General features: G+C 62.5%; 1 protein-coding gene across 3 annotated transcripts; it reads right to left on the reverse strand.

Moving 5' to 3' along the window:
• On the reverse strand, nucleotides 1-27223 carry TPCN2 (two pore segment channel 2). 3 transcript variants are annotated; one of them, XM_080641226.1, is made up of 25 exons: nucleotides 27021-27223; nucleotides 23913-23977; nucleotides 23117-23193; nucleotides 22580-22757; nucleotides 20494-20610; nucleotides 16939-17045; nucleotides 16524-16596; nucleotides 15470-15572; nucleotides 14466-14531; nucleotides 14027-14091; nucleotides 13528-13625; nucleotides 12576-12657; nucleotides 12267-12353; nucleotides 9470-9589; nucleotides 9264-9323; nucleotides 8794-8922; nucleotides 8024-8073; nucleotides 6317-6416; nucleotides 4654-4725; nucleotides 3145-3221; nucleotides 2525-2603; nucleotides 2356-2438; nucleotides 1772-1853; nucleotides 1404-1486; nucleotides 1-798 (listed from the first exon to the last, which is right to left on the reverse strand). In XM_080641226.1, exons 1-25 carry the CDS (start codon nucleotides 27112-27114, stop codon nucleotides 720-722), a joined length of 2226 nt encoding a protein of 741 aa, XP_080497352.1. In that variant the 5' UTR covers nucleotides 27115-27223; the 3' UTR covers nucleotides 1-719. The 3 variants fall into 3 exon arrangements, 2 of the variants coding, with proteins under 2 accessions (XP_080497352.1, XP_080497351.1); XR_013959021.1 differs by lacking the exon at nucleotides 8024-8073 and having other exon boundaries at nucleotides 153-798; XM_080641225.1 differs by lacking the exon at nucleotides 1-798 and having other exon boundaries at nucleotides 1144-1486.
• Nucleotides 27224-27502: the final 279 nt, after the last annotated feature.

The following is a 27502-nucleotide window of genomic DNA, read 5'->3' on the forward strand; positions in this document are numbered from 1 at the left end:
GGCTTATACATGCCTTTATGCAAATTAGGAAAAGGTGGCCCTTGCCTCGGGTGGACAGCCCCCGGCCACAGTGCACCCCTGTGCCGTGCACAACTTAAAGGACCAGAGGAGCAGGACAGCTGTATCACAGGAAAGACGACACCTCATTCTTTGCAAGACTTATTGATATTGGCATTCTGACCCGTAAGGAAACACACCCAATCACATTCATGTAACTCATACAATAATAAAACAGTCAAGGCTCGCTGCGTGTGAAACCACCAGGATCCACACTTACTGGCCTGGGACGCTGCCGGCCGGCCTGTGCGGGCCCCACGGGGCCTCTGGTCCCTGAAGGCCACCGGCAGCAAAGGCACCACGGAAACCGCAGGGCCAAGTGGAGGCCCTGCTTCTTGCTTTCAGACCCTCTCAAGGGTCCCTGTGGAGTCACCCTCTTCCCGCACTCAGACAAGTAAAAGCAGCTCACGTAACGTGGCATGGCGTGGCGTGGCGCGGCGTGGCGTGGACGCTGCTGACGCACCGACCGTACTGCGACGCAGCAGACAGAAGCTGCCGTGCTCCGCTGAGCAGCGCACAGGCCTCAGTTCTGTCGGTTCCAGCGCAGCCTCGGTGGGCCGAGTGGCTCTGTCTCTCCTTCGGGCCGCAGCGGCCTTTCCCCAGGACCCGCGTTGGTCCCCACGCCACATCGCCATCCGCCCAGCCAGGAAGGCACACAGACGTCACCTGCACAGCTGCAGGTGGGGGTGATGCCGCAGCTTGGCCATCAGCTCCTCCTCCGTCGGCTCCTCCAGGACCTCCCTGCGGGATCGGGGAGAAGGTGTGCATGGCCCCTCCAGAACAGCGAGCATGCAGTCTGGGGCCAGCCCTGCGGGCTCCCTGCGTACGACAGCCTCTCACATGTGCACAGGGGACGTGGGAGGACGGGACCCGGGACCCAGACACCTCTGCGGGAAGTTTGTATGGCGCTCTTAAAACCCCGGTGGGCTGCTGGGGCGGGACAGAGCACCACTGTGCAAGGCAGCCAAGGCCCACGAGGGAGACCGTCACCTTTCTCCACTAGAGAGGAACCCTCGGGTCCCTGGCCACTTCCACCCACAGAATCACCCGGAGACGAACAGCACCTGCAGGACGTTTCCACGAATACGCTCGATGGAGAACAGGACAGAACGGCTGGGCGGCAGGAGCAGCGGAAGCAACGGACCCCAACCTGGACCCCGACCCCAACCCCAGACCGCGGGGAGCTGCTTGAAGCTCCTGGGCGGCGGCAGCTCTACACTCACACCCCAACACCGATCCCAGCTCGAGCTCCGCAAGAGGGAGGCCAGGAGCCCAGGCTGGTGGGAGTGTCGCTGTCACAAGACGCCTGCCAGCACCCCCTGCCTCCCTCCTCGCCACCTGCACACCTGAACAAGAGGTCCACTGTGGTTATCTGGTCCCCTGAGAGGGACTGCAGCTCGCCTCGGCGGTCCCACTTGTGAAGGAAGTTCTGGAGAGCAGGAGGGTGGAGGGAAGCCAGTGGGTTCCGGCCCTGCATGAAACCAGCCTCACCTCCCCACCTCCCAACCCCCGCCTGGTATCCACGGCAGGGGCACGGGAAGCCCGGGTCCAGGGCCTGCAAGGCCACCAGCTCCTGGGAACCACATGCCCCCCGGGCCCTGGGGACTGAGGACACCCTCAGGTCAAATGTCAGGGCTGTTCCCAGACCCTCCCAGCAACAGGGGAGCCGCACTGAGCCCGGGGCCGCCCAAACCCCCAGGGACTCTCCCTGTACCTCCAGAATCAGAGCCAGAAACAGGTTGATCCAGATGACAGACGACACCAGCCACCACAACACGAAGTAGATCTTAGACCACCTGCGGAGGACCAGGAGGAGGCTCGCGCAGGGCCCACCGTGCGCACAGCGAGACCACGGAGGAGCGCAGACCCCGCCGCAAGTCTGAGACCCGTGAGTCGGGGACAGCTCTCCCTGGTCCTGCCCGGTGACCCCGTGGCGTCCTCCCGCTTTAGAGATGACCAGAAGCTGAGACAACAAGCTGCCCAAGGCGGCAGGGCCAGCAAGAGGTGGAGCCGGGGCTGGGACCGGGACCGGGACCAGGACCAGGACCAGGACCAGGACCAGGACCATGCCTGGGGCTGGGCTGCGCTCCAGGCTGAGCTCCTCCCCCCTACTCTCCACAGGCTTCCCCTCCTCCACCCAGGTCCCTCCAGGCCCCCCAGGCACCCAAGGAGCGTCCCCCCCCGCCCAGTGTTTCCAGGGCCTGTGCTGCTCCCACACATCCCCAGCTACGCCAGGTGCCACCCAGAGCCCCGGGCAAGGGCGCAGGAGGAAGGGCGGGAGCTGGGCGCGTCACTCACGGGCCCGAGTAGCGCTGATAGGCGTCCAGGAACACCTGCCAGTTGTTCACGACCATCACGTTCCACAGCGTGACCAGGGCAGCCTGTGGGCAGCAGACAGCGGGCACGGTCCAGGAGGGTGCGGGAGGCAGGGGGCCGGGGTCCCGGGGAGCAAGGGGGAGGGACTCACCGCAAAGTCATCGAAATTGTTGGCCCAGTACTCCAGCTGCTCGTAGCTGCCGCAGGGCGCCGAGCCGTTAGGGGCTAGGCTGGGACACAGGCGGGTCAGGGCGGGCTATAGGACACGCACACCAGGCGTGCCCTACACCGCCTTAGCCCCTGCACAGCATGGAACCCTCTCTGGGCCCCCAGAAACAGGCAAAAGAAGAAATGTCCCTGACCTCCGGAGGGTCCTTGAGGGCAGCTGGGAGGCAAGAGCTGTGGCCAGCAGGGAGCTTCTGGAAGCTCCCGGGCAGCAGTCAGCTCTACACTCGCACCCCTGCCAGCTCCGGCCCGGTGGGGGCCTCGGGGGGAGTCTGTGGGGGGAGTCTAGGGGGAGATGAGTGGAGGAGCTCAAGGTCCAACAGGGGTTGGGAGGTCTGCTCTGAGCAGATACCGGAACAGTCAGCACAGACTCTAGGCCAGGAGTCCAGGGGGAGGAAGGGCAGGGGACAGGGAAGAAAGAGAAAGAGCAGGAGGCTCCTCTTGGAGAGCTGACCCCCATGCTGCCGAGGCCTCACCCCTGTCCTTACACCTGTCCCGGCCCCCCACCCCCCAGCGCTCCTTCGGCACCTGTAGGCCCCACCTCACCTGCTGTTTCCAGGAGGAGGCACAATGGCGCCCTGGAACAGGTTGATGCCAACGATGGCAAAGACGTAGTACACCACCTGCGGAGAGGGCTTGGTCAGCGGGGCAGGCCCGCCCAGAGGAGGACCGAGCCAGGCTGGCCTGTGAGGGTTCCCAGCCCGGCCACGGCCCCCAACCGTGGGCGCTGCTAGCCCCCCACAACACTTGGCTCTACTCCCAGACACCCCCTTCTGGCCACCCACCTGCCCCAGAGGCACAGGACAGTGGCTGATGGGGAGGAGGTAGGAGCCACCCCCAGGGAGCCCCACAGATAAACTGGGGCCCAGCGGGAGGCCAAGGAAGCAAAGGCTGCCTGCCCCATCCAGGACCATGTGGCAGGGAGAGGGACGAGGAGGACTGCCAACAGGGCAAGATGCTGGGCCCGGGAGGAGCTGGGCCCAGGAGGAGATGGGCCCGGGAGGAGCTGGTCTTAGGGAGAAGCTGGGCCCGGGAGGAGATGGGCCCGGGAGGAGCTGGTCTTAGGGAGGAGATGGGCCTGGGAGGAGCCAGTCTTAGGGAGAAGCTGGTCTTAGGGAGAAGCTGGGCCCAGGAGGAGATAGGCCCGGGAGGAGATGGGCCCGGGAGGAGCTGGTCTTAGGGAGAAGCTGGTCTTAGGGAGAAGCTGGGCCCAGGAGGAGATGGGCCCTAGAGAAGCTGGTCTTAAGGAAGGGAGAAGCTGGGCCCGGGAGGAGATGGGCCCGGGAGGAGCTGGTCTTAGGGAGGAGCTGGGCCCGGGAGAAGCCGGTCTTAGGGAGAAGCTGGTCTTAGGGAGAAGCTGGTCTTAGGGAGAAGCTGGGCCCGGGAGGAGATGGGCCCAGGAGAAGCTGGTCTTAGGGAAGGGAGGAGATGGCCAGGCCTCTCCGGGAGGAAGTCCACCATGTTTCCCACATCCACCAGGGGGTGTCCAAGGAGCATCACCCAGCAGTCTCGGAGAGGGGCTGCTGCCTGAGCCCTGGCCTATCCCGAAGGTGCCGGGGGGATTGGGGAGGGGTGCACAGCCTGGGCTAATCCTGCCCCCTCCTGTGCCTCAGTTTCCTCCAATGTGCAAATAGGGGTCTGGGACGGGGCCTAATGCAAGATCCTATTTCTAGCCTCCTAGAGTGCCTGGGCTCCCCCAGGGCTCCCACCCCCATGGTGTTGTTCAAAATAAAGGACAAAAAGGCCGCCAGCGGCACCATCTGCGCAGCAGGGCTCTCTACCTCGTCACCGTCACCGAGTGTGCGGCCCACGGGCCTTGTGCCTGGAGCAGCACCAGGGCCCCACCTGCTCACAGCCCTGACCCCACTGGGCCAGCAGGGAGCCGATGGCCCAGAAAACAGGAGGGATTGGAAAGTGACTGAAAAGCTGTCTGCACGAAGGGGACGCTCTGGCTGCCTGCCCTGGTGGTGCTTACCCCCCAGCTCGCCCAACCCACAGCCCCCCTCCCACTGAGTGACCACCCCCACCCAGGCCCACATGGGCAGCCAGACTCACCACCAGGATCCCGCCGAAAGCCCGCATGTTTCTGATCAGGCCCAGGAGGGTGCTGGCCACCACGGCCATCAGCTGAGGACAGGGAGAGAGCAGAGCCACTATTCCTCCTGGTCTCACTAGGTGGCGCCAACCCTGCCCATCACCCTCCCTCTGCAAGGGCAGGTGAATTAGCACCAACCCACACACCTGTGCACACACCTCCCACACACATACACATACACACACACCCGTGCACACATCCCAGTCACCCCTACACACACACACACACAACCTGTATAGCAGTACACACACACAGCTGTACACACTAGCCACCCACAGGCACCCGTTCGCTCCCACACATCCAGACGCCTTGCCCACCCAGCCTTGGGTCTGGGTTCTAAGTCCCCGCAGTGAGGCCCGCATGCAGGACAGGCCATGCTGCCCTCCAGCCGCTGAGGCCAGGCAGCTCCTCTGGTATGCAGGCTCCCAGGTCAGCCCCTAGGGACCAAGTCTGCAAAAGGGGGCCTCAGAGACGCAGCCAGGAACCCCGGCTACAGGGCTGCTCCCCACCCACACAAACCTGAGCCCCATTTCTCAGCCGATACATTAGAATATCATAGCTGGATGCTGGCAGAGGGAAACCAGTATGCATATGTACATGTGAATGAATGTGTGTACATGTGTACACGTGTGCATGTGGGTGCATGTGTGGGGTTTGTGTGTATGTGCATATAGTTGTATTTGTGTATAGTGTACAAGTGTGTGATTGCATGTGTGTTGTGTGTGATTGTGTTAGTTATGTGCACATGCATTGCTGGGTGTGTATGTGTATACAATTATGTTTGTGATGACATGTGTATAATCATGTTATTGTGTGTGTGTTTACGTATGTGGTTACATTGTGTGATTTATTACATGTGTGTGGTTACATGTGTAAATGGGTGGGCTGTAGTCGTGTGTGGTCACAACTTGTGTGGGTATTTGTGTGTTCACACGCACACATGTGACCACATATGCCTGTGTAGCATGCACAGAGACTTTAGGGCAGCAGCCCCACCTGCACCCAGGACCCCGAGCTGCCCTCAGGGGGGCGCCCCGGTATGCAGGGGAAGGCCCTGGACACACAGAAATGGGCTGATGTCCTCAGTGTCTCTTCCCCTGAAACGTCCCTGGGAAAACAGATGGAGCAGTAAACTCCACTTCCGTGCTGGGCTGGGCTGGGCCCGGGCCGCTGACCACCTCCTCCCCATCCCTCCAGGCTGATGTCCCTCCTGGTGGGTACCCTGAGAGACACGGAGGCTCGGAGATGCTCACAAGCCCCCATCCTTGCACTTGAGGTCCTGGAAGTGAGCGCTGCGGTCAAGCCTACCTTTGCTCTCGTGACCAGGAGCCCCTGCCAGAAACCCTTCAGAAACCTCGGGACCTGGGAATATGTGGTCCCAAGGCTCCGCCCTGCCCTCACACCTGCCAGGGGCCCCAAGAGCTGGACACTCCCCCTGCAACTGGCCAAGAGCCTCACCCAGTCCCACCATGCTCCCTGGCGCCTCACCACCCAGCCAGGCGAGGGGCGGGGGCCCACCGCAGGGTCTGGTCCCTCCCCGCCCGGGCTCCCCCTCTCCAGGGAACGAGGAGCAGTGTGAGCAGGACGGGGCAGCGAGGGGCGGGGTCGGCAGTGCCCACGGACCTTCATGCTGGGGATGATGCGCAGGAACCGGAACACGATGAGCATGTTCACCAGGCGAACCATGTCCCACAGCGACAGCAGGCCCCGCAGCTCCGGCTTCCTGGAGAGACACATGGGAGATGGGTCAGGAGAGGCCCAGGACACCAGCAACGAGAAGACAGGACACTCATGGTTGACAACAGAGAAAGAGAAATGCAGAGAGAGTGGGGGGGGAGCAGAGAGAGTGAGGGGGAGCAACGAGAACCTGCCCCGTCTCGGGCTGCAGCCAGAAACCCTCACCGAGACCAAGGGCAGAGTGGTCACGGACCTTCCACAGCACCACCCCGCATGGCGCCCGGCCAGCTGACCCTCTGTCTTACATGGGACACCACTGAGGTTCCAGACCCCGGACACCCAGCTCAGGTCCCAGCAGAACTGGGAGACTTGGCCTGACTCCATTCCCTACCCCCTAACCCATATTCACACCCCTACCTCCGACCCCTTCCCCAGCCCCCTCCTAACCATGTATCCAATTCCCTGACCCCTTCCTTTGACCCTATATCCTGCCCCTGACCTTGACCTATCACCTGACCCTGTCTCCTGATCTGACCCTGTCCCAACTCGACCCTAACCCCTAACCACACATCCTATTCCGACCCCGCCCTCCAACCCCATCTCCTGACTCCATCTCCACACTGTCCCTGTCTCCTGACCCTCTTCCTTGCCACCAACCCCTGACCTGATCCCCTGAGCCTTAACCACGTGCCCTAACCTGACCCCTTCCTCTAACTCCATCTCCCGGCCCTTGATCCTGTCCCATCCCCGTCCCGACCCTTGGTGTCCCTCGTGGCCTCACCATGCTCTCATTTCTATTTAAATTTAAACCCACTCTCACCCGGATGTCAGCCCGTAACTCTCAGACAAACATACACTTTAGACCCAAGGAGAGCTGGCCCCCATGAAGCGCATGTCACCCCGGGCCCAGCCCCTCAGCCTCCAAGGACAGCGCCAGCCCAGCCGACTTCCCGAGAGAAACCCTTCCCAGCGGCTGCCACAGAGCTGACCCCTAACAGCAAGCCTTCCAGGCCCACTCTCCACCGAGAGCAATTCCCAGCTGCTCAGCCCAACACAGTACCCAGAGACCCGGGCCGCCCAGGGCCTGAGGCCAGCACGCCTGTCTGCCGCGTGGCTGTGTTCTGGGCAGCACGCCCCGTGGCTGCCACAGCACATGGCAAAGTCCCCTGGGACCCCTGCCCGGACATCATTCCTCTGTGGCCAGAACCAGGGGCCCCGGGGCTCAAACAGCAGCGTGAGATCGGCGAGCCCCAGGCCCGTCACCGTATGGAGAGGTAGACTTTGCCCAGTCACCTGCCCCAGTCACAGGCCTGCCAGGCCAGAAGAGGGCTGCAGCCCAACGCCAGTGCCCATGTCACCCAGCCCTGAGCTGGGGCCTCCCTGCTCCGGCCCAGCACCCCTGGGCCACACGTCCACCCGTGCCGGGGCCGGCCCACTGCATTAGAGGGGCACCGACAGCCTCCTGCCACCGCTCTGGGAACTACATCCTGACGGCGAGTCAAGAAACGTGAGAGGCCTCAGGGGGCGGGGCCAGGAGCCCCCTTTCCTAACAACCGGGTGTTTGCCCTCGAGTCCCAGCGGGACAAAGGCCACCCTTCCCGGGTGCTAGCCAGGCGGGTTGCTGTAGCCGCCCTCGGTTCTCCAGTCACATACCAGCCTGGGTGTGGGAATCGGTACACAGCCAGAGTTGAGATCTCCAAAACCTTTAATTACAAAAGAAAAGAAGGCATCGCTACAGCAACGCTAACCCGGCGGCTCTCGGAAGATCTAAAACTCGGCCTAGCAAGGCCTCCCCACAGGGGCCTTCAGGGAGAATCGGACCTGGGTCCTGTCCCCATGGGTGGGTTCCACATGCTGGGACTTCCTGAGGCTGAGAAAGACACTGTGGTCTCTGGATCGGGCACACCCGTGAGGGCGGGACAGGGGAAAGGCTGGGCGGGGGAGAAGCCACCTGGTCAGAGACGGGCTGGAGGCCTTTCTCAATGAGCCCGCACTGTCCCGGGGGGCCCACGGCTCTCAGAAGTCACACAGGAGCACGTGTCGCACTGACATCGCTGTGACCATGGGCGACCCCCACCCGCTATGGGCTCTGGGGAAAAGCGATGGGACGTGTCCGGAGGACACGCAGGTGCCCGAGACCTCCCCGCTCCACCCACATCATCTCACTGTTCTGAGTGGCATTAGAGGCTGTGCCTGGGGCAGGGGAACCAGGGGGGTCTGTGGGTTCCATCTGGGCCTCCCCAGGAGAGGCGGCCTGACCCCCCCACGCTCAGACACTGCAGAACCTCCCATGCCCCCATCCGCCGCCCACCCAGCAGCTCGCTGGGGAAAGCCAGCCCCAGGACTGTGGCCCTCGGGTCCCCGGCAGAGCCAGTGTGAGCGCCCATCGCCCACCAGGGAGGCGGCGCCGGCCGCGGACTCACCAGCAGGATGGCGGTGAGGAGGCCGTCGAACACGTTGCTGGGGTAGGACAGGTACCCGGGCAGCCCCAGCGCGAACACCTTGAGCAGCATCTCCGCCAGGTAGTACAGGATGAAGACGCAGTTGAGAATCTGAAAGGGGCCCGCAGGTTCCCAGCGTTCAGTCCCAGCGCCGCTGGCCTCCCCGACCTTCCCCCTGCCCATTCGGTCTCGAGCCCCCGCCGCCCCCTCTGGTCTCTTTCTCTCCAACCCTCCCTCTGCCGTCCGCCCCACTAGGCTGACTACCCTGCGCTCATCGGGGCCTCTGCACCTGGCTCCCGGCCTGCGCCAGCCCCGGCCAGCCTCCCCCCATGGCCTGCCACCCCCAACTCTGGGGACCCCATGACACCAGTCCCTCGGAACTAGAATGGCCCTCCTCCAGCTGACCCGGAGCCCCAGCCGAGGCCGGACAGCCGAGCGGCCTCAGAGCTCACCCCCAGCACGAAGTCGTCGCGGTTTTGGGGCAGGACACCTGCGTCGTGCACCAGGAACACCTGCAGAGCCAGAGGGGGAAGCTCGCAGCCCAGCCCAACGCCTGGCCGACCCCAAGGCCACAGTCCGAGGTCGGGGGTGGGGGTGGGGGGGAGAGGGCCAGGAACGAGACACCTCCCGGGGCACTGGAGGGCACGCCTGTGCTCACACAGATGGACACGAGGTTCACAAGGACGATGACGTTCCCCAGGTAGTCAAAGTAGTGGTGGCCGAACAGGAACTGCGCGCTCCGCAGGAACGGGGACTGGTACTCGGGCCGTGGCGGGTGCTGGAGGGAACACGTGCTCAGAAACGGGCCGTGCCCCTTATCCTGGGACCCGACGTCCCTCCACCTGATCTCTGCCCGTCTACCCAGCCATGGGCACAAACCCAGGCGCGGCCCCTCACCCGGAGACGCCATCACAGTCTGTAACACAACGGAGGCAGCGGTGCCCTGGGCGGCGCCTGGCACCGTAAGGAACCCAGGACAAAGCATCACGCAGCCTCTTCAGTGTTTGCCACGATGTGAAAAGCGTTACGTGCAAAAACACGGGTGAATTCCATGCTGGTGACTACGAAAACGTGGCGCAGAGCCAGAGACGGGCGGGAAGCGATGGAGAGCCACTGGGCAGTAAACACGGACGTGAAACACGGGGAAGAGGTGCGGGTCCCTCACTCACGCGGCACCAGGCGCCACAGGAACTGCGGGGACGCAGAGTGAGGAGCGTGAGAACGCCCACACCCGCACCGTCGCACACAGCGGCCAGACCGCACGGGGCTATTGCGTTCACAGGCAACACATAGAACAGCCTGATGGTTGCTCAGTGGTTGAGTGTCGACCTATGAACCAGGAAGTCATGGTCCATTCCGGGTCAGGACACAGGCCCGGGTTGCGGGCTCGATCCCGTGTGGGGTGTGCAGGAGGCAGCAGATCAATGATTCTCTCTTATCAATGTTTCCCTTCCTCCCTGAAATCAATAAAAACTTTTTTCTTTAATGAAACACCCAGTGCTCTTCACAATAGTCTTATCTCCAGGGCTCAACAGCGGAGCGTGACCTGTGGCCGCGTGTCAGAGGCAGACAGAACATTTCATCCTCACGAGCATGACAACCTAGAAGACGCCGCCGAGTGAAAGGCAGGTCCCCTCGTGCAGATGTCACAAAGCAGTGTTTCTTCAGGGGCATATGTTGGGCCCCAAAAATGTTTACAGACTGTAACAGCTGAGAGCTCAATTCTGAAAATGAGCTGTATTTTGATAATCACCGCCTTTATGATTATTCAATGTGTGTGTACACGTTTTGTGGGGGGGGACGCCCTATAGAGGCCTGCAATTGCAGGGGACACACTGAGATGCACACTGACAGCGTGGCCCTTCTGGGCGGGACCCCAACGGGCTATGCTGCTCCTCAACCTATCGCCTCTCGGCTCCCGATTCCGCCCGTGATGCCTGCTCTGCCACAACGGTGAGCACAAGGCCAGGCGTCCTCACTAGAGGACACGGGAGGGACGCCGCGGGAGGGACGCCGCGGGAGGGACGCCGCGGGAGGGATGCCGCGGGAGAGATGCCGCGGGAGGGCGAGCTGGTCAGCTCTGTCCCAGCCACACACCCAGCACCTGCCTGCCCCCTGAGATCAGCATTTGGGGAAAGAGGGTGTCATAAAACTAAGGTCGGCACAGCTCCCCAACCTCCAGGACCCAAATGCCTACCTCAAACCACAGTTCTGGACGTCAGACCCAGGGCACCGTGAGGGGGACACAGAACATGCCAGGGGCCATGGTAGGAAGATGTCTGATGGGCGTGAACACGCCAAGTGTCCGCCCCGGTCCCCACGCCCGCTTCCCGCACCCCATGACGACGGGCCAAGTGTGCAGCCCCCCACACAACAGGCCAAGCAGGGCTGGCTCAGGTGACCTAGAAAGACTTTAGGAAACTGGTCCTTAAGGAAACCGCCTCTGACAGGGGCCTGAGGACCCGGAGGCAGACTGCACATGCGGAAAAGCTGACCATTTCCGTCGGCTGAATTGTGTCCCACCGAAATCCCATGTGGGAGTCCTAAGCCTAGGACTCGGAATGAGCCATATGTAGAAAAAGACTCTCTAAAGCAGCGGTGGCCAAGCGGTGGCCCGCGGACCCCTGGTGATCCGTGAGGTCCGAAAGGTGGGCGGCCACTGCTCTAAAGAGTATTAACACAGAAGGTCAGCGGGCGGCCCTAATCCCACAGGACCGGGTCCTTACAAGAGGAGGTCAAGACACACACACACAGAGGGACCACGTGGGGACACAGGGAGGAGACAGCCGTCTACACACCCAGGCGAGAGGCCTTAGAAGCCAGCCCGGGACACCTGGGTCTGGACTCCCGTCTGCAGGACGGGGACAGTAAACCCTGCTGGGTAAGCCGCCAGCTGTGGCACTTGTCACGGCCGCTGAGCTGACTGAACAGCGGCACAGAGCTGTGCGGAGTCCGGCCAGCAGATGTCGGACTCCCCCTGCCTGCTGCCCACACCCCATTCTCGAAGGCCAAGTGGCTGGATCAGCAACCCCTCCCCGACCCTGAACGGCCTGTGAACCTCAGCACCTCCAGGAAACCCACATAAAACGCAGGCGGGGGGCCGTCTGGACACGGTGCTGAGCGGGACGCCACGGCCCATGTGAGGGCTTCACCAATCGGGTCAGGACAAAAGACCACGGCTTTAGCCAAACTCGGAGCCCCCGCGGAAGGACACGGGGAAGAGGCTGTTTGTCATGGTGACAGAGAAAGCCGTTTGGAAGGTTCCTCGCTGGCTTTCATGAGGGCAACCACACCTCCCAGTTTCCAACAGCCAACCATCTCCGCGCCATTTACCGTCCTAGGGGCCAGAATCCCGGGGCAGGCCAGTCCTGGCACCGGTCACCAAGTTACCCAGGTGGTCAAGCCCTCTGCCTGTGCAAACGTCCCCCTAACCCTGGGAGCCCTGGCCCAGTTACCTCCTTCATCAGACTTTTGTCAAGCTCACTGAACAGTTTCTGGAACTCGTCAGCTGACAGCAGGCCATCACCATGGGCACGTACCTTCTGCAAAGCAGGGAGGCACAGGTCAGCGGGCAAGCCGGGCCAAGGCCAGAGCACGAGGGTGAGCCCCCCACCATCCCAGACTGGTCTGGCCCCCGCTGCTCTGAGATGACACCGCCCTGATCAGGGGCTGCTGGCCCACAGGACCATCGGGAGGAGCATGGCCGGGGAGGCCGGGGAAGGCGGGAGGGCGGGAGGCCAGGGTGGGGAGGGTGGGGCTGGTACCTCCATGATGACCTGCTTGTGGGTGCTGTCCACCTGGACTTTCTGAAGCACGTGCAGGAGGTCCTGGGCCTTCACCCCAACTCTGTGGGGGAAAAACACCCACACCCAGTGAGCTCACTAGCTCAGTCCCCGGGCGCCCGATCTCTGACCTGAACCACACAGCCCTGGGCGATAGCAAGGCCCCATAGGAGGAGTGACCGCGGGCCATCACAGCCACCTTCTAAAATCCCAAGACACTGACAGGTCCTCCCCGAGGAGGCGGGAAGCAGGGCCTCCCCGAGGAGGCGGGAAGCGGATCCTCCCGAGGAGGCGGGAAGCAGGGCCTCCCCGAGGAGGCGGGAAGCGGGGCCTCCCCGAGGAGGCGGGAAGCGGATCCTCCCCGAGGAGGCGGGAGGCGGGTCCTCCCCGAGGAGGCGGGAAGCGGATCCTCCCCGAGGAGGCGGGAAGCGGATCCTCCCGAGGAGGCGGGAAGCGGGGCCTCCCCGAGGAGGCGGGAAGCGGGGCCTCCCCGAGGAGGTGGGAAGCGGGGCCTCCCCGAGGAGGCAGGAAGCGGGGGGAAGCGGGGGGGGCGGGGGGGGGAACGGGGCCTCCCCGAGGAGGCGGGAAGCAGGTCCTCCCTGAGGAGGCGGGAAGCGGGGCCACCCCGAGGAGGCGGGAAGCAGGGCGCTGACGAGCAGCCTCCAACCAGGGCACAGTGGGGACATGGCCCGGGTCCCTCTGTTCCCAACACCCAGCTTGGGGCCCAGGGGTGTGGGAAAGGAAGGGCCGGTGTGTGGGCAGGCAGAGCCGCTGGGCCCCCTGGAGCACGGGGCGGGCAGAGTGAGCAGGTGAGCTGCGGCTGGTGTGGGAGCAGTGAAGTCCGCAGGGAGCTCACAGAGTGGTGCTTAGCTCCAGCCCTAATGAGCACCACGGCCCCCACAGCGGCAGCCCCGCTTCCCCAAGGAGCACTCACCCCTGAGCGCGGGCTCCTCCCTCTGCCATCCAGGAGAGGACCTCGTAGGCAGCCCGGGTCCCCAGCCGCTTCCGGAACAGTGAGGCTTGGACAGATTTCTGCAAGGAGGGTGCTTCTGAGTGGCCGGTCCAGCCCAGCAGGACAGCACACCCTCGGCCCGCAGCCCCTGAGGGCCTCCCTGGTCGGGACAGTCACAGACTCTGAGGACGGTTTCTGCAGGAAGGAGCTGAGGGCACTGGCTGTGACAGTCCCTAAGGCATGTGTTTCCTCCCGTGTAGTTGGGGTCCTGGCTCTCCCACACAGAGGGTCCAGAGTCCGTTGCCCTGGGTGCTGTAATCTTGTGGCTTCCCTCAGAGGAACAGGAGGCGGCACAGCTCCAGCTCATCCACAAGGGGGAGCCAGAGGGCAGTGCAGAGACCTCTGTGGACACTACCCCCATGGGGACCTGGCCAGGTCCCCCCCACAGGCTGCTTGGCCTGGGGCCGGCAGCCTCGCTTACCAGCAGGTAGCCCCGGAACTGATTGTAGATGATGGCCGTCAGCAGGTTCATCAAAAACAAGCTTCCTTCAAGAAGAAAACACCTCGGTCAGTGAGGAGCAGCAGCTGTGGGGGCCGAGGGGCAGTGCCCAGAGGTGCAGAGGGTCACACGGGCACAGCAACCCCAGGGGTGCCAGCAAAAAAGGGCCTGAACGATCGCAGAGCAGGAAGTGGGCCTGGGCCCTGGGCACGTCACTCGCTGTCCTCATCTAGACAGCGCAGGTGCCACCCGGCCTGCCCAGTGTGGGCACGGAGGACAGCAGTCTCAGTGGTCACAGATTGCAGACAGGGCCTGGGCCCCCCCGAGGTGAAGTCACAGGGTCGGGCAGCACCCCTACCCCTGAGCGTCACAGGGGACAGAATCTCACCCCAGTGACCCCTGCAGACCCGCCCAGACTCACCGATCAGCGTGAAAACTATGAAGAAGATGGCAAAGGCCCGGTTCTTGGAATACGCAGGAACCATGACTGAGAAAGAAATAAGAGGAACTGAAACAGGCTCACAGCCTCAGCACCGGTCCCACTCCTGCTATGACCAGACCCTTCGCCTTCTCCAGAGAGGGCTCTGCTTCAGGAGAGCTGGAGGCCTTCCGGTCCAAACTCTGACCCTCCGCCTCCACTCGCACACCCCTGGTCACGGGGCGCTCACTACCCTCAAAGATGCCCACCCCTTATGCTGAGCTGACGCCTGCTCCTGCGACCATCCCCACAGGCCGGAAGCCCAGCTCTCCCTCGGACTGGCTAGGACTCGCAGGACCTATGGGCACAGGGCTGAGTCCCGCTGCACAGCTCTGCGGGTGGAAGGCAAGGGCTGCGCTCCTGGGAAGGTCTCTGTGGTGGTGACCATCCCAAGTCCAAGACGAAGAGACCAGCCCAGGTGGCCGGCCACAGCCAAGCCTTAGAGGACTACAGCCACCCTCCCGGCCACTCCTGGCCCGAGCAGATATAGGCCCCATCAGCAACCCAAAGGGGACGCCATGGCCAGGGGCAACGCAGGGCCTCACACACACAACGGCTGAGCCGCACCCCACAGCTGGGGGAATGGTGGGGCCCAGAGGCCAGCGGGGGACCCCCTGAACACTGCCGTTCCTCACCACGTAAAGAACAGTTTTTAGCTTCTCAGAGGAGTCAGGAGAGAAGGGGGAAGAGGAGACAGGGAACAGTTATAAAAGGAGGGAGCGAGAAAGTACAAGGAAAAGGGAAGGGAAAAGTAGAAAAAGGAAAAGGGGGAGAGGAAAATGAGAAAGGAAGGAAGGGCGGGAGGGGGGAATCCAGGTCACCCTGCTTACCCGCCGCCTGCTGAGCTGGAGGCCTTGGACACCCCGGGCTCTCGGCTCCGCAGGAACCAAGCCTCCCCCCTTTGCCCGCCGGCCAGCCCACGCCCGCCCAGCCCGCTGCTCACGCACCGTCAGGGTTGTTAGCAGTGGTCAGCAGCACCAGGAGCGAGGTCAGGGACTCCGCCAGGTCGCGGAAGTAGGTCAGCCTCTCCCTGTCCTGCCCATCGTCCTGCTGAGAGCAGAGGGGGCAGCCCTGAGGACCCAGCCAGGGGGACCCTCCTACCCACGGCCAAGCACCCGCTCTCCTCAGCCCAGGCCCCTCCATGAAATCAGCAACCCTCTGGGCCCAACTGTTGTGGGCTCTGCAGGAGAGCAGCAAGGGCAGCCACTGCACGGCCCCTGGGGCCTGAGAGTGTGCCAGCTGGTCTCTCTCTCTCTCTCACACACACACACACACACACACACACACACACACACCGGGGGGGGGGGGGAGAGGGACAGTCCTCAGTCTTCCTTGTGGGCAGCTCAGCACCAACCCCCAAACACTGCCACAAGCTAATGAAGACCAGCCCTGGCCAAGCGCTGGCCACATTCCCCAGACAGAAATGCAGGACAGCTCTGGCCCTGAGGAGGACAGTGGCCTGGCCAGGAAGTGAGGACAGACACCTGGGACCACAGATGTGCAGGGGTAGGGGCAAGCCGGGTGACAGGGGACAGGCACCTCCACACAGCAACAAGCTGCTGGGGGCAGGAACGGAGGGGACCAGGCAAAGCCCATGGCTGGAGAAGAGGGACATGGTGAGAGGTGCCTGCTGGACAGTCGGACAGGTGCTGTGAGAGGGGCCATCCCGCTGACCCCAAGTGCCGATCTGAGGGGCCTGTCTAGGAGGGTGCAGGAAAGCCCAGGCAGAGCCGGGGGAGGGGAGGGAAGAGGCAGCCAGGCAGAGGCAGAGCTACCCGGAGCCCAGGAGGCCGGGGCAGGGGAGCAGTGGGACTCCTCTAAACCGCGGTCATCTGAAGCAAGACAGCCGGACTGTGGGTGGGCACCACCGCCCTGCCCGTGAGGTGGGCAGGCAGTCCTCTTCTCTGCTGGCCCGAGAACTGCCCAGCGGAGGTCCCACGAGGCAGACTAACAGAGGGCCTGCCCCCCCATCAAACGGAGCAGAGCGGCTGAGGCCGGTACCTTCTCGCCTGTGAACAGCAGCATCCCGAGCATGGTGAAGACGCACAGGTGCAGCGCCAGCAGCAGCACCACGCTGGAAGGACGGGCGCGGGCTCAGCACCGGGCAGGTGCCCGCATGCCCAACGGGATGGGGGTCCAGGGACCCAGCCACCCAGGGAGCTCCCACAGCCAGCCTCAGGGCTGGTCCCCTCCGTGCCCCACAGCCTGCCATGTACCCAGCCAGGGTCCTGCCCTAACCAAGCCTCTCTCTTTGGTAGGGACAACCCACAACCCAGGGGCACGTCCCAGGAGTCCAAGGACCTCAGGGGCCGGAGGGTGAGGGTCAGCCATGTGAGCCATGAGGGGAGCCCCAGATGCCGACTGCAGGGCAGGGAGCAGGAGAGCCCGCCCTGCCTGCAAGCCCAGCACAGCCCACCTGGCCATTTCCGGCAGCGACCACCTGATGCACTTGAGCATCTTCTTCATCATGGAGGAGTTCTGCAGCAGGAAGAAGGGCCGCAGCAGCCGGCGCAGCCGCAGGGGCTGGAAGAGACCAGGACACTGAACGCCAGGCCAGGCTTTCAAGCGCCACCCACACCCCACACCTGCCATGGGAGGCGGGCAAACCACAGAGACCCTCCCGGGCCACACGCCCCAGCTGCTTCCCTCCCAGCTCCTGGTCACAGCCTGACCTAGGCTCAGGCGTCCTCGCTGTGCCAGCGCGCCCAGCCCTGCAGACATGCGGTGCCCCTTCCCGAGGGGGCGGCCCACCTCTCAGAGCAGCCTGCACCTGGCTCTGGCCGGGGGCTGTCCCACCCCACAGGGAGCCGCTCCGCTCTTGGGCCTGGCGCCCTGGTGACCTTCGTCTTATGCTCTGAACTCCCAAGTTCAACCTCTAATCCAGGCTCTCAACCCAAATCACATCCTACAGAGTGACCTGTCTTAGAAACATAAGGCTGGCCATGTCACCTTCCTGCACAAGCGTCCAGGGCTGCCTGGGCCCTCCAGCCCAGCCTCGCTGCCCCTCACCATCCCGCTGGCATGGCACTCAGCCCCGTCTGCTCAGCCAGCTGGCTGTCCCTGTCACTGTCCCTCCCATCCCAGTGGAAGAGCCACCTCCTCAAGGGTTGCCCTGGGTCAACCTTGGCACTGAGATCCCATTACATATCCGGTGTTTCCTGGGACTGCCAGTCTCTCCCCAGAGGACAAGGGCCCGCAGCACTGGCGTACAGTAGGCCCTCCACCTGGCAAGGATGCCCCGCACAGCACCTCGAAGGCCAAGGAACCCGCAGTACACGTACACCCACACCCACACCCCCACACCCTGCCCACGCCCCACTGCACAGGAGCTCCCGTCCAGGCCCAGACCAGTCCTTCAGCCTCCCTCCAGGCACTGCCGGCACCCCCCGGTCTCAGACCCTTGGCTGTGGTCAGACCCGGACCAGAGTGCAGCTTGGTCCAGACAGCAGCCCAGTCCCGAGGGCTTCCCAAGCTGAGGCCACGTCAGGGCAGGGACACGCGGAGCTCATGGAGGTGGGAGGCACCGCCTGCGGCTCACCTGCAGGAGGAGCCAGCCCGGCGCCTGGGAAGCCCCGGCAAGGCCACCTGGGCACTGCAGCCCAGGTCCCGAGGCTTTGGAAGGAGCCACCAACTAAGCTACAGACGACTCGTCTCCTGTGAGAAACAGCCACGCTGAGCCGTGACCGTGGCCCCTCGGTGACCTGCAGCCCACATGTAACCCGCCCCACTCGGCCTCAAGTTGGGGGAGGAACAGGCGGTCAGGTAGACATGGAAGTGAGACTGGGCTCAAGCAGGTCGGAGGCCCCCACGCCTCCCCGAGGGCTCCTGATGCCTGCGGGAGTTCCTGCTGACCAGCCAGCTGGCCACAGAGACAAACCTCAGGCCTGGTTTGCAGACGGATCTGGGTGTTGGGCCAGCCCCAACCAGAAGTCAGTCCCTAAGAGACGGCACCGAGGAAAAGCTCTGCCGGGGGAGGGCCACTGTGCTGAGAAAGGTTACGCTTCCTGGTTGGGTGGTCAGGGCCTGGAGGGAACAGACTCACTGACCGAGGACAAGGACGTCTGCGGAGGACACGTGTGGGCAGAAGGGAACGGACCCCAGGGCATCCCCCAGGAGAGGCTCTCTTGGACAGGATGACAGTCCATGGGTGTCCCCGAGCCCTTCAACATCCCTCTCCGATCTCCAGGGACCGAGGCCACTACCGAGGGCCCACCCTACCAGAAGCGGAGCCCAGGCTGGCCCCCATGTGGCCCCTGGTGGGCGGGTGACTGCCCGGCCCTTCCCCTGCTGGGCACTGCTCTGCCCACTCTGGACAGACAGGTGTGCAGGTTGCGGTTCTGCCCACCCTGCCTGAGGCCTCTCCCAGAACCATCCAAGCCTCAGGGCCAACCCGCTTCCAACGAGGGCAGAGCTCACAGCACTCGCCGGCCTGGCCGCGGACAGGGCCCAGGGCCCTAGGCTGGCTCAGGAACACAGGGCGAAAGGGATTGCAACACCTCCGCTCCCTGCCCCAAACTCCGGGCCTGCCGGCTGGGAATGCCTGCTTCCAAAGGGCGTGCTTCCACCAGGGACACACCATGACACTTGGCGAAAAGGGGCTGGGTGCCAGCTGGGTGAGTGGTCCATCTCCAAGGACTGGGGGGGCTACTGTCCAGTAACCAGAGGCAGGACCACCGAGCACTGAGGCCCCTCAGGGACGAATGTGGCCCCCCCACCAGGTAATGAACCCAGACCAGCTGGGAGCATGTGGGTGGGCGCAGGAGGAAGTTACAGATTTCCGTTAGGACCGGCGACCAGCAGCACAGACACGTCTGTGTATCTTAGCCAATCTTCCTCCCAACTTCATACAAGGACTGGTGGTGGGGAGGGTCACAATTTACCCTGAAGTGACAGAATGTTCGAGTGGCCGATAAGACGGACGCAATGACTGCACTCGGAAATGGAGCCAGTGGAGGCTCCTGGGGGGGGGGGAGCTCTTCCTTTGTGGAAGGAGGGCAGCACCCTATGAGGGAAAATCATGAGCTGTGGGTGCTCCCACAGGGAAGCGGGAGGTGGTGTGTGGGTGCTGGGACCCACTGCTGGCATTTCTCCTCCACCAACTGCTCCCCACTCTGTTCGGCCAGTGGGGGCACTGGAGGGAGCCAGGGGCAGGAGGGACATGGGACCTTTCTGTTGTTCCCACAGCGCCCGAGGCTGCCAGCCCCACCCCTGCTTTCAGTGCTCCCAGAACCAACCTCATCGAGCCTCTGGGCGGCACCAGCACCTGCTGTGCAGAGTGCCCTCCCCAGAGGTCAGAGGGCAGGTCCCAGCTCTGGGAGCCCGGGGTCGGGGAGGAGGGGTGCTTTCTGCAGCTCTGAGTTCCACTGGGCCCCCTTTTTGCTCTTCCGGTTACTCAACCTCTGCTTAAGTCCCCATGTGAAATTCCCTCCACTGAAGCACCTGGTGGGCCTCTGGCATTGTGTCCCCCACCAGCCCTGATGGGCATAATGTCCCCAAACCAACTTTTCCCAGCTCTGTCCCACCAAACCACAGCGCAGTGCTCCTGGGTGTTCTGAGGGGAAGCGAAGAGGCCGCAGTCAGACGGGCAGGGATTTCTACGTTCAGGGTCACAGAGCTCTGGGCGTGTGGTAGGGTGAGGCCCTGGGGTGGTGCTTAATGGGGGACCCATCCAGTCAAGGAATCAGCTTAAAGGAGTGGAGCAGGAATCGGGACCCTGGAAGATGCTCCCAGGTCCTCACGCCTTCTCCAGGCCTCAAGGTCATCACAAGGTGGGAACAGGCTCCCTAGGCAATGGGTGACTCATGGCCACGCAGGGAGGGCTATGCAGGGAGGCGGAGCTGGGAGCTGAGAGCTGGGTCGGTGGGTGGGATGATTGCAGGACCTTAGGACGCCAGCTGTTCACCTGGGCAGCTACACTGTGCAGCCTGCCCAGAGCTCCCCACTCCCGCCCCAGAGCCACCTCACCACCTACCTCCTGGCAGACGAGACTCAGCGACACCATCCAGTCCACGAAAGACACGACCAGCACCACAAGGTAGGCCAGCAGCCACAGGCTCTTCCGGAACTGGGGCCACCCAACCAGGTAGCTCTGCAAGAGAGACAGTGGGTGAGTGGGCAGGCGGGTGGGCATCCGTGCAGACGGCCCTGCAGCCAGTCGAGGCTGTCAGTGCACACGGCAAGCAGCATGGTCTCCACATGACGTGGGGAGCAGGAAGCAGAGCTCCCTCCCAGCCCCCAGGGACCTCAGGCAGCTGAGGACCTTGAGCTTGGCACTCAACAGCTCGGGCGCCAGTTTCCTCATCGATAATTCGGTCCCTGCCAGCTCTGCCCATCTGTGAGGGGCTGAAATAGAATATTGGTAATAGCGCTATAAGAAGTATTAATCATGCTCTGTTAACCTTGGTTGTCTCGTTCTAATCAAAGAATGGACATTCTAACCTGGCTTGGAGTTGTACGCCCCCTGGGACCTGAGAGTCACCTTGGACCTGGAAGTAGACCTTGGAAGGAGATCCATTCTCATTCAAGAACTGCCTATTATCGTGGAAAGATTAACAACCCAGATGCCCAAACAATGGAGTCCCACCCAACCTGCTATGCCCACTTCCCCATGCCTGTAATACCCATTTTGCCTACCCATCCGTATTCCTTTTGCCTACTTCCCCATGTAACCTTTATCCTACCCAATATAAGCAGCTGGCTTATTGGGGGTTGGGGGAGGGGGGGCGGGCAGAGATTTTCGTGGATGACCTGCTGCTCTCCCACGCTGCCGGCATTACTGGAATAAACGCTCATATATGATTCAGCCCTGTCTCTGCTGAATTGCTCAAGTAGTGGCAGACGGCCCAGACCCATTGGTTGTCCAGTGTCACATCCAACCATGTGTTTAGTTTGTGTGACAAAATGTCAAGGCACAGGACTCGCTGTAGAAAAGACTAGCAAACAACACCTAACTGCTATTTCCCACCATTACTAGGCCTTCAGAGCTCATGGCTTGCAGACACCCGATGAAATGTCACCCTTTGAGATTTCCCCAACATCCAGATCATTCAAGAAATGCTAATGAGTACTTCTCACCAGTTTCAGTTCCAGTTTAAAAACCCCCAAGACCTCCTAACCACAAAATGAGCTAAAAAGAAGAAATAAGAAACTGCCCGGGGCCCTCAGTCACATCCTCACCCACGCCTCTCTTGGTCAGCATCCCAGGCTGACCCACCCTTCCCTCGGCATGACTGCAGGACTGCCCGTCATGCCGAAGGCACCAGGCACCAGGCACCGTGTGACCCAGAGCCCACAGGCAGGGAGCAGCCCACAATGTGGGCCAGGCGGAAGCCCTGGAATCCTCGGAAGCGCTGGAATCCTCCTTTGAGGGCCCAGTCCCTCCTCGCTTTAAGGCTCCAAGGCTCTAACCCAATCAGAAGCTCAAGTGAGCAAGGCAGGGCCAGCCCCAGCTCTGCATGGACTCAGGTCACAGACAGAATCAAGAGTCAGGCGCTAGGCGGCAGCTGCTACATGACAGACCCCTGTCCACCCTCCCCACCTCCTCCCCTGTGCTTCTCTACTCTCTGGGAGGGATGGAGGGTGGGCTGGGATCTACCCTCGGGCCAGACCCGGGCCACGCCCACAGGTCCTGCAAGGCTGCAGCCCTTGATGGCTCCACCTGGACTGTGCACTGTGAGAGCCACACAGCCTCTGCCTCAAGGCCCAGAGTTTTCCAAGAAACTGAGGCCTCTGTTCAGCAGGTCAAAGTGCACAGGCAGCAGATTTGGTGGATAGCTCTGGGGGCGTTAAAAATAAATCAGAGCCCTGGCCTGGTGGCTGGGCTGGCTGAAATGTCCTGTACACCAAAAGGCTGCGAGTTCGCTCCCTGGTTGGGGGGTGGGCACAGGAGGCAATCGATGGATGGACACACCAATGACTCTCTCCCTCCCAAATCAATTTTTAAAAAACAAAAACATCATTGGGTGAGAACTAAAAATAAAAATAATAGATAAACCAGAAAAGCAGCTGGCAGGTCGGGAAGGTGCAGGGTCCCGGGCTCCGCACCTCCGCCGGCTCACCTTCACAGAGAGGTCGGTCGCGAAGCCCAGCAGGCAGAGGACCTCTATGCTCTCCGTCAGGCCGCAGGGCGGATTCCAGGGCTTCGAGCGGTAGCGGACGTCCGAGGTGCTGGTGAACGAGGAAGGGGTCTCAATAAAAGCCAAAAACAGGATCAAGAAAATGATGAAGCCCAAAATCCTGGAAAGGGAACAAAAAAAAAGATTAAAACATGAGAACCAGCCACACTCTGGGCGAAAAACCAGATGGGCAGGCAGAACACCCAGAGAGCAGCAGGGCAGACGCCGTGGGTCCCCAGCAGAAGCACAGTTCCTGCTCTAGCTACATGTGTGCTCAGACAACTCAGATGGAGTTGAAACAATTAGCAGGGCTGACAGGAATGTTCGCCCTCCTGTCTACCGTCCACTCCTTTCCCGTCAGGAGGGCAGAGAGCATCTTCTCCACCTGGGGACAGGGGCCCGCCCGCCTGGACCCTGAGACAGCCTCTCCCGCCCAGCCAGGCTTCAAGAACCCCGAACCCCACATGTGTGCATTCTCACCACTGGCAAGCGTCCGAGTAATACCATCGGTAGAGCCACATCGACCTGGTGTCCATGCGGTGGTTAATGGAGCGATACTGGAAGTGAACGGTCACAGAGGGGAGTGTCAGTGAGGGTCCCCTCAGTCTCGGTGCCACACAACACAGCCGGCCACACGCGGGCCGAGGGTGGGGGGACAGGTTGTGAATCGCAGGGTGAGCTTCGACTCAGCAGGCGGGCAAGATGCCCCACCGTGACCCAGCAAAGCCGCACTGTGCCAAGCTGTAAGATTTGCCCAGCCGACGGGGCACATCCCAAGGGGCAGGCCCCTGGCCAGGCAGGTCCACCGAAGGGACACTCTCTTCCTGAATGCACAGCTGGGCCCACGTGCGGGAGCTCTCTCCCCTGTGCGAGGCCCACACCCTGCCCCCACTTCAGCTGTCACCCCCGGAAGCCTGCAGCCTAATTCCACAGACTGGGCACTGCCCACTCCCATATTCTGTTTCCCTGTTCCAGCCTGTGTGTCATTTGCAGGCAGGGGATGGTCTTGCCATCTCTGGGCATCTTTCACAGGATCTGGGATGAGGCGGCTGACAACAGGTCTGCAGTAGGTGGTAAATCAATACAGCGGGTGACTGGGGACTCAGAGTAAGAAATCCCAGGGCCCACTTTTAGGGTTATGTGGACCACACAGTCTACCAGCCTCAGCTTTGACCCCAGGACAGCAAGGAGCAAAGGGCCATCGGGGCACCCATCACCCAACCCCCACAGCCCCAGGCAAGCCCGGGCCCAGCCACCAGGCGCGGGCGCTGCCCACCTGGATGGCGTCTTCAATGAAGATCACAGCCTGTTCAAAGCACAGATCCCGCCTGGCCTCGGCGCCTGGGGCAGAGAAGGAACACGCTGGGTGAAGAAGGGTCACAGGATGCTCACCGCCGCAGGATGACGGGCATCAAGGGAAGGACCCGGCTCCGTTCCTTCCCAAGGCTCCGGATCAAGATGCCTTTCACCTGCTGCGTGTCCACACCCGCCCAGAAGAGGACCCCGCTCTGTGTCCTGCCCGGTGTGTGGCAGGGCCTGAACAGGTACAATGGCTTTTCACTGTGTGCCAAGTACTCCGGTTCCTGCCCCGTGACCAAATCCCTGGGGAAGAAATGGAATCTGGAGAGACTGAAGGATACAGCTTCTGAGATAAGAGACAAGCAGCCGGGGGCCCAGGCTCGCTCCAGGCCCATGACTAGGGTACAGCTGAAGGGGCTCAGGCCCGGGCAAGCCATTACAGGCCAAGAGTATGGGGCACCCCGGAACCATCCAGCGCCCGTCCAACAGGATCGCCTGGCTTTTGGATGCTGCTTTGTAAAATTCTGGGTGTGGCCACCTTAGCTCACCAGGCCTTCCGCCCTCCCTCGGGGAATCAAACCTCAGGAAGGCCCCTCCCACCCAGCTTTGCAGCCCCAACCCTGGCCTCCCTTCCCCATCCTGCAGCAGCCAGAGGGATCTTGTCACAAACCCTCGTGAGCACACCACAGCTTCCCGTGGGTCCCCACTGCTACAGGAGACAGGCTCCATGCCAGCCTGGCACTTCGGCCTCCTCTCCTGTTGCTTCCTCCACCCTGTGCCCTCCGTGACACTCACCCTGAACTTGGTTCCACCAAGGCCAAGCCCTCCAAGCCCTTGCACAGGCTGTGAGCCCTACCAGGAGCACTGTCTTCCACCTTGGTGGTCCAGGGACTCATCACCCTGGGTGGCAATCACCGGGCAGCACCCGGCACCCCAGCACCCTGCTGGCCCCGGCAGGTGGGAACGTCAGGGTGCAACAGAGCGCAGAGCACACAACAGGAGCCCAAACTGCATCCCCCCTCAGATTTGGGCCAGCTTCCCTGCCCGAAGCCTCCCCTGCCCCTCTCACTTCCGGCTCCACGCTGCACAACCTGGCCAGCTCCCTGTGTGACCCTGGGCAAGCGCCTTAGCCCCTCTGTGCCTCAGCTCCTCCCTATGCCACAGGACTGCCGTGCAGCCTGAATGGGTTACCGTACGGAGTTCAAGTGCTGTGCACCATAACATCATAACAGCTGCCAACCTAATTATTAAAAAGCCCCTTTTATAGCATAGCAAGTCCTTGTCCCCCGACTTTCTCATACCCAGGAAGAGCAAGGAGAAGAGAAAGCCACTATCCTCACCCTGTGGCCCTGGGCTCAGTCAGAAGGACCAACCGTGCCAAAACCGGTTTGGCTCAGTGGATAGAGCGTCGGCCTGCGGACTGAAGGGTCCCGGGTTCGATTCCGGTCAAGGGCATGTACCTTGGTTGCAGGCACATCCCCAGTGGGAGGTGTGCAGGAGGCAGCTGATCGATGTTTCTCTCTCATCGATGTTTCTAGCTTTCTATCCCTCTCCTTTCCTCTCTGTAAAATACCAATAAAATATATTTAAAAAAAAAAAAAAAAAAAAAAGAAGGACCAACCGTGGAGTTCCCTGGGGTCAGTGGGACACCCAACAACAAAGGGCCACACCCCTGCTGGTAAGAGAATCCGGCTTTGGGACATGCACCCCCGACCGAGTACAAGGCCCCATGCAGAAGCTGGGCAGAGACTGAAAGAGCCGTTGTCAGTCCCCACTGCCCCCGGGTCTCCAGAGCCAGCCAGGTAGCCTGGCAGGGAGATCCTGTTCACCTTCTCAGAGGCCCTCACTGAGGCCACAGCGTCTGGACAAAGAGCATTTCCCCCCAACCCCCAATGTCATCCGGGACCTGCATTGTCATGGTACTCCTCGGTTTAGAATGGCCATCAGCACCAGCTCCCAGGCTGCCCTGGCCCTGTGCTGTGGGCATTTGTGGGTCTCCCCAGACCTCCAGACACGAAGTCCATGCCCCCTGAATGCCTCCATGCGACCCTGTCCACAGCCCTTCGAGGCCTGGCACAGGCTGGATGGAGAACTTTCCGGGACAGTCTCTGAGATGGGCAGGCAGGCGGCCACCTGCGCCTCTAGTTTTTTCATCTACCCCGTCAAGATCAGCCATGGCTGTGCCCTGGGTGGGTACACCCCACAGACCCCTCCCAGACAGAGGAGAGTGAACCAAGAGAGGGACAGTGGCCCAGGAAGGAGCACCCAGCCTGGTGGTAGCAGCAGCGGCAGGAGATCCCAGGGCTGTGACCTTGGACAGGTCCCACAGACGCTTGGGGCCTCACTTTCCTCCTCTGTGAAATGAGGCTGAAGCCCTGGGGGAGAGATGGACTCCGCCCTCCCAGCCCTCCTCCCTTCTGGGGATTCAGCAATCTCTCTGGGGGTAAACAGGAAGGCCAGGAGGGAGAGCCAAGGGCAAGGGGAGGAAGCTGCCCTGTTTGGGAGAGGACTGCCCCAACCCCAAACTGAAGGGGACCAGCCCCTGGGGAGCCTCCTAGGACCCAGAATGAGAAGGTAGAGCAAGAGGAATCCCAGCTGGGCCACTTCGTGGCTGTGTGACCTTGGGTAGGGAAATGCCCCCCTCTATGCCTCAGTTTCCCCCCGTAAGAATCAGGCGGAAATGGAACTGCTGCCTCCTAGGAGTCACCACGGCGACCCACGAGAAGGACGTGGTCTGGGTCCACCCCGGCACCCCGCGGGGGCCGCAGAAGGCTGGGCTGATTGAACGGGGCTGCGCGAGGCTCGCGATGCGCTCTCCGCCCTGCTGGTCCGGGGCAGGCACGACCCCGCAGCGCCTGACCGTCGCCGGCGGCGTCCCCAACTCCGCGCCCGGCCCAGGGTCGCAGGGCGCAGTGCCCCGCCTTCCGGAAGGCGGCAGGCCTCGCGCCCCGCGCTGCCCGGGCCCGCTCGGACCTCGGCGGCCGGCGGGGCGCGCCCGCAATGACAGCAGCGACCCGGCGCGGGCCGCGGGACCCCCACGCATCACCCCCGCGGGACCCGGTCCCTGCCCCCGGCCGTCACTCACCAGGGCCGACTTGGACGCAAGCGTGTGAGCCCGCCGGGCAGTCGCGCCCACTGCTGCCGCGGGTCCGGCTCAGAAGGGGCTCCGACTCCGCCATGGGGTCTCCGCGCCGCCGGGACCCTCGCAGACGCTCCGAAGAAGAGCGCCGAGCTCCACTGCGCAGGCGCAGTGTCCCGCCTCTGGAGTTCGAGAAAAGTGAACAGCACTGTGACGTAGGGGATCCCTTCGCTAGCAGCCAATGAGAACGGAGTTCTTGAGTGTGAAGGCGGGGCTTCCAGGGAGAGTGGGGTTCAGCTTCCCTTCACCTGGTAGGGGCCCTAAGGACCCTCCTAGGCCCTGGAGGAGTGGGTTCTTTCAAAGAATGGCACCACCCACAGCCCCAGCCCTGCAACCAGCCCTGCAGCGTCAGAAATGCAAAGCCCTGGGCCCTCCCAGACCTACTGAATCAGCAACGCTGGGGCAGGGCCTAGGATGGGTTTTGCATG

Source organism: Plecotus auritus (assembly GCF_963455305.1).
Source record: "Plecotus auritus genome assembly, chromosome: 9".
Lineage (NCBI taxonomy): Eukaryota > Metazoa > Chordata > Mammalia > Chiroptera > Vespertilionidae > Plecotus > Plecotus auritus.

Excerpts from the sequence above, each read along its gene's own strand:
- TPCN2 (XM_080641225.1), bottom strand. The coding sequence starts at position 27,114 with ATGGCGGAGTCGGAGCCCCTTCTGAGCCGGACCCGCGGCAGCAGTGGG. Across the intron at positions 17,046-20,493 it reads TGAGTCTCGTCTGCCAGGAG|CCCCTGCGGCTGCGCCGGCT; the intron begins GTAGGTGGTGAG and ends GGTCTCTTCCAG. Across the intron at positions 12,354-12,575 it reads ACAAGCAGGTCATCATGGAG|AAGGTACGTGCCCATGGTGA; the intron begins GTACCAGCCCCA and ends CCTGCTTTGCAG.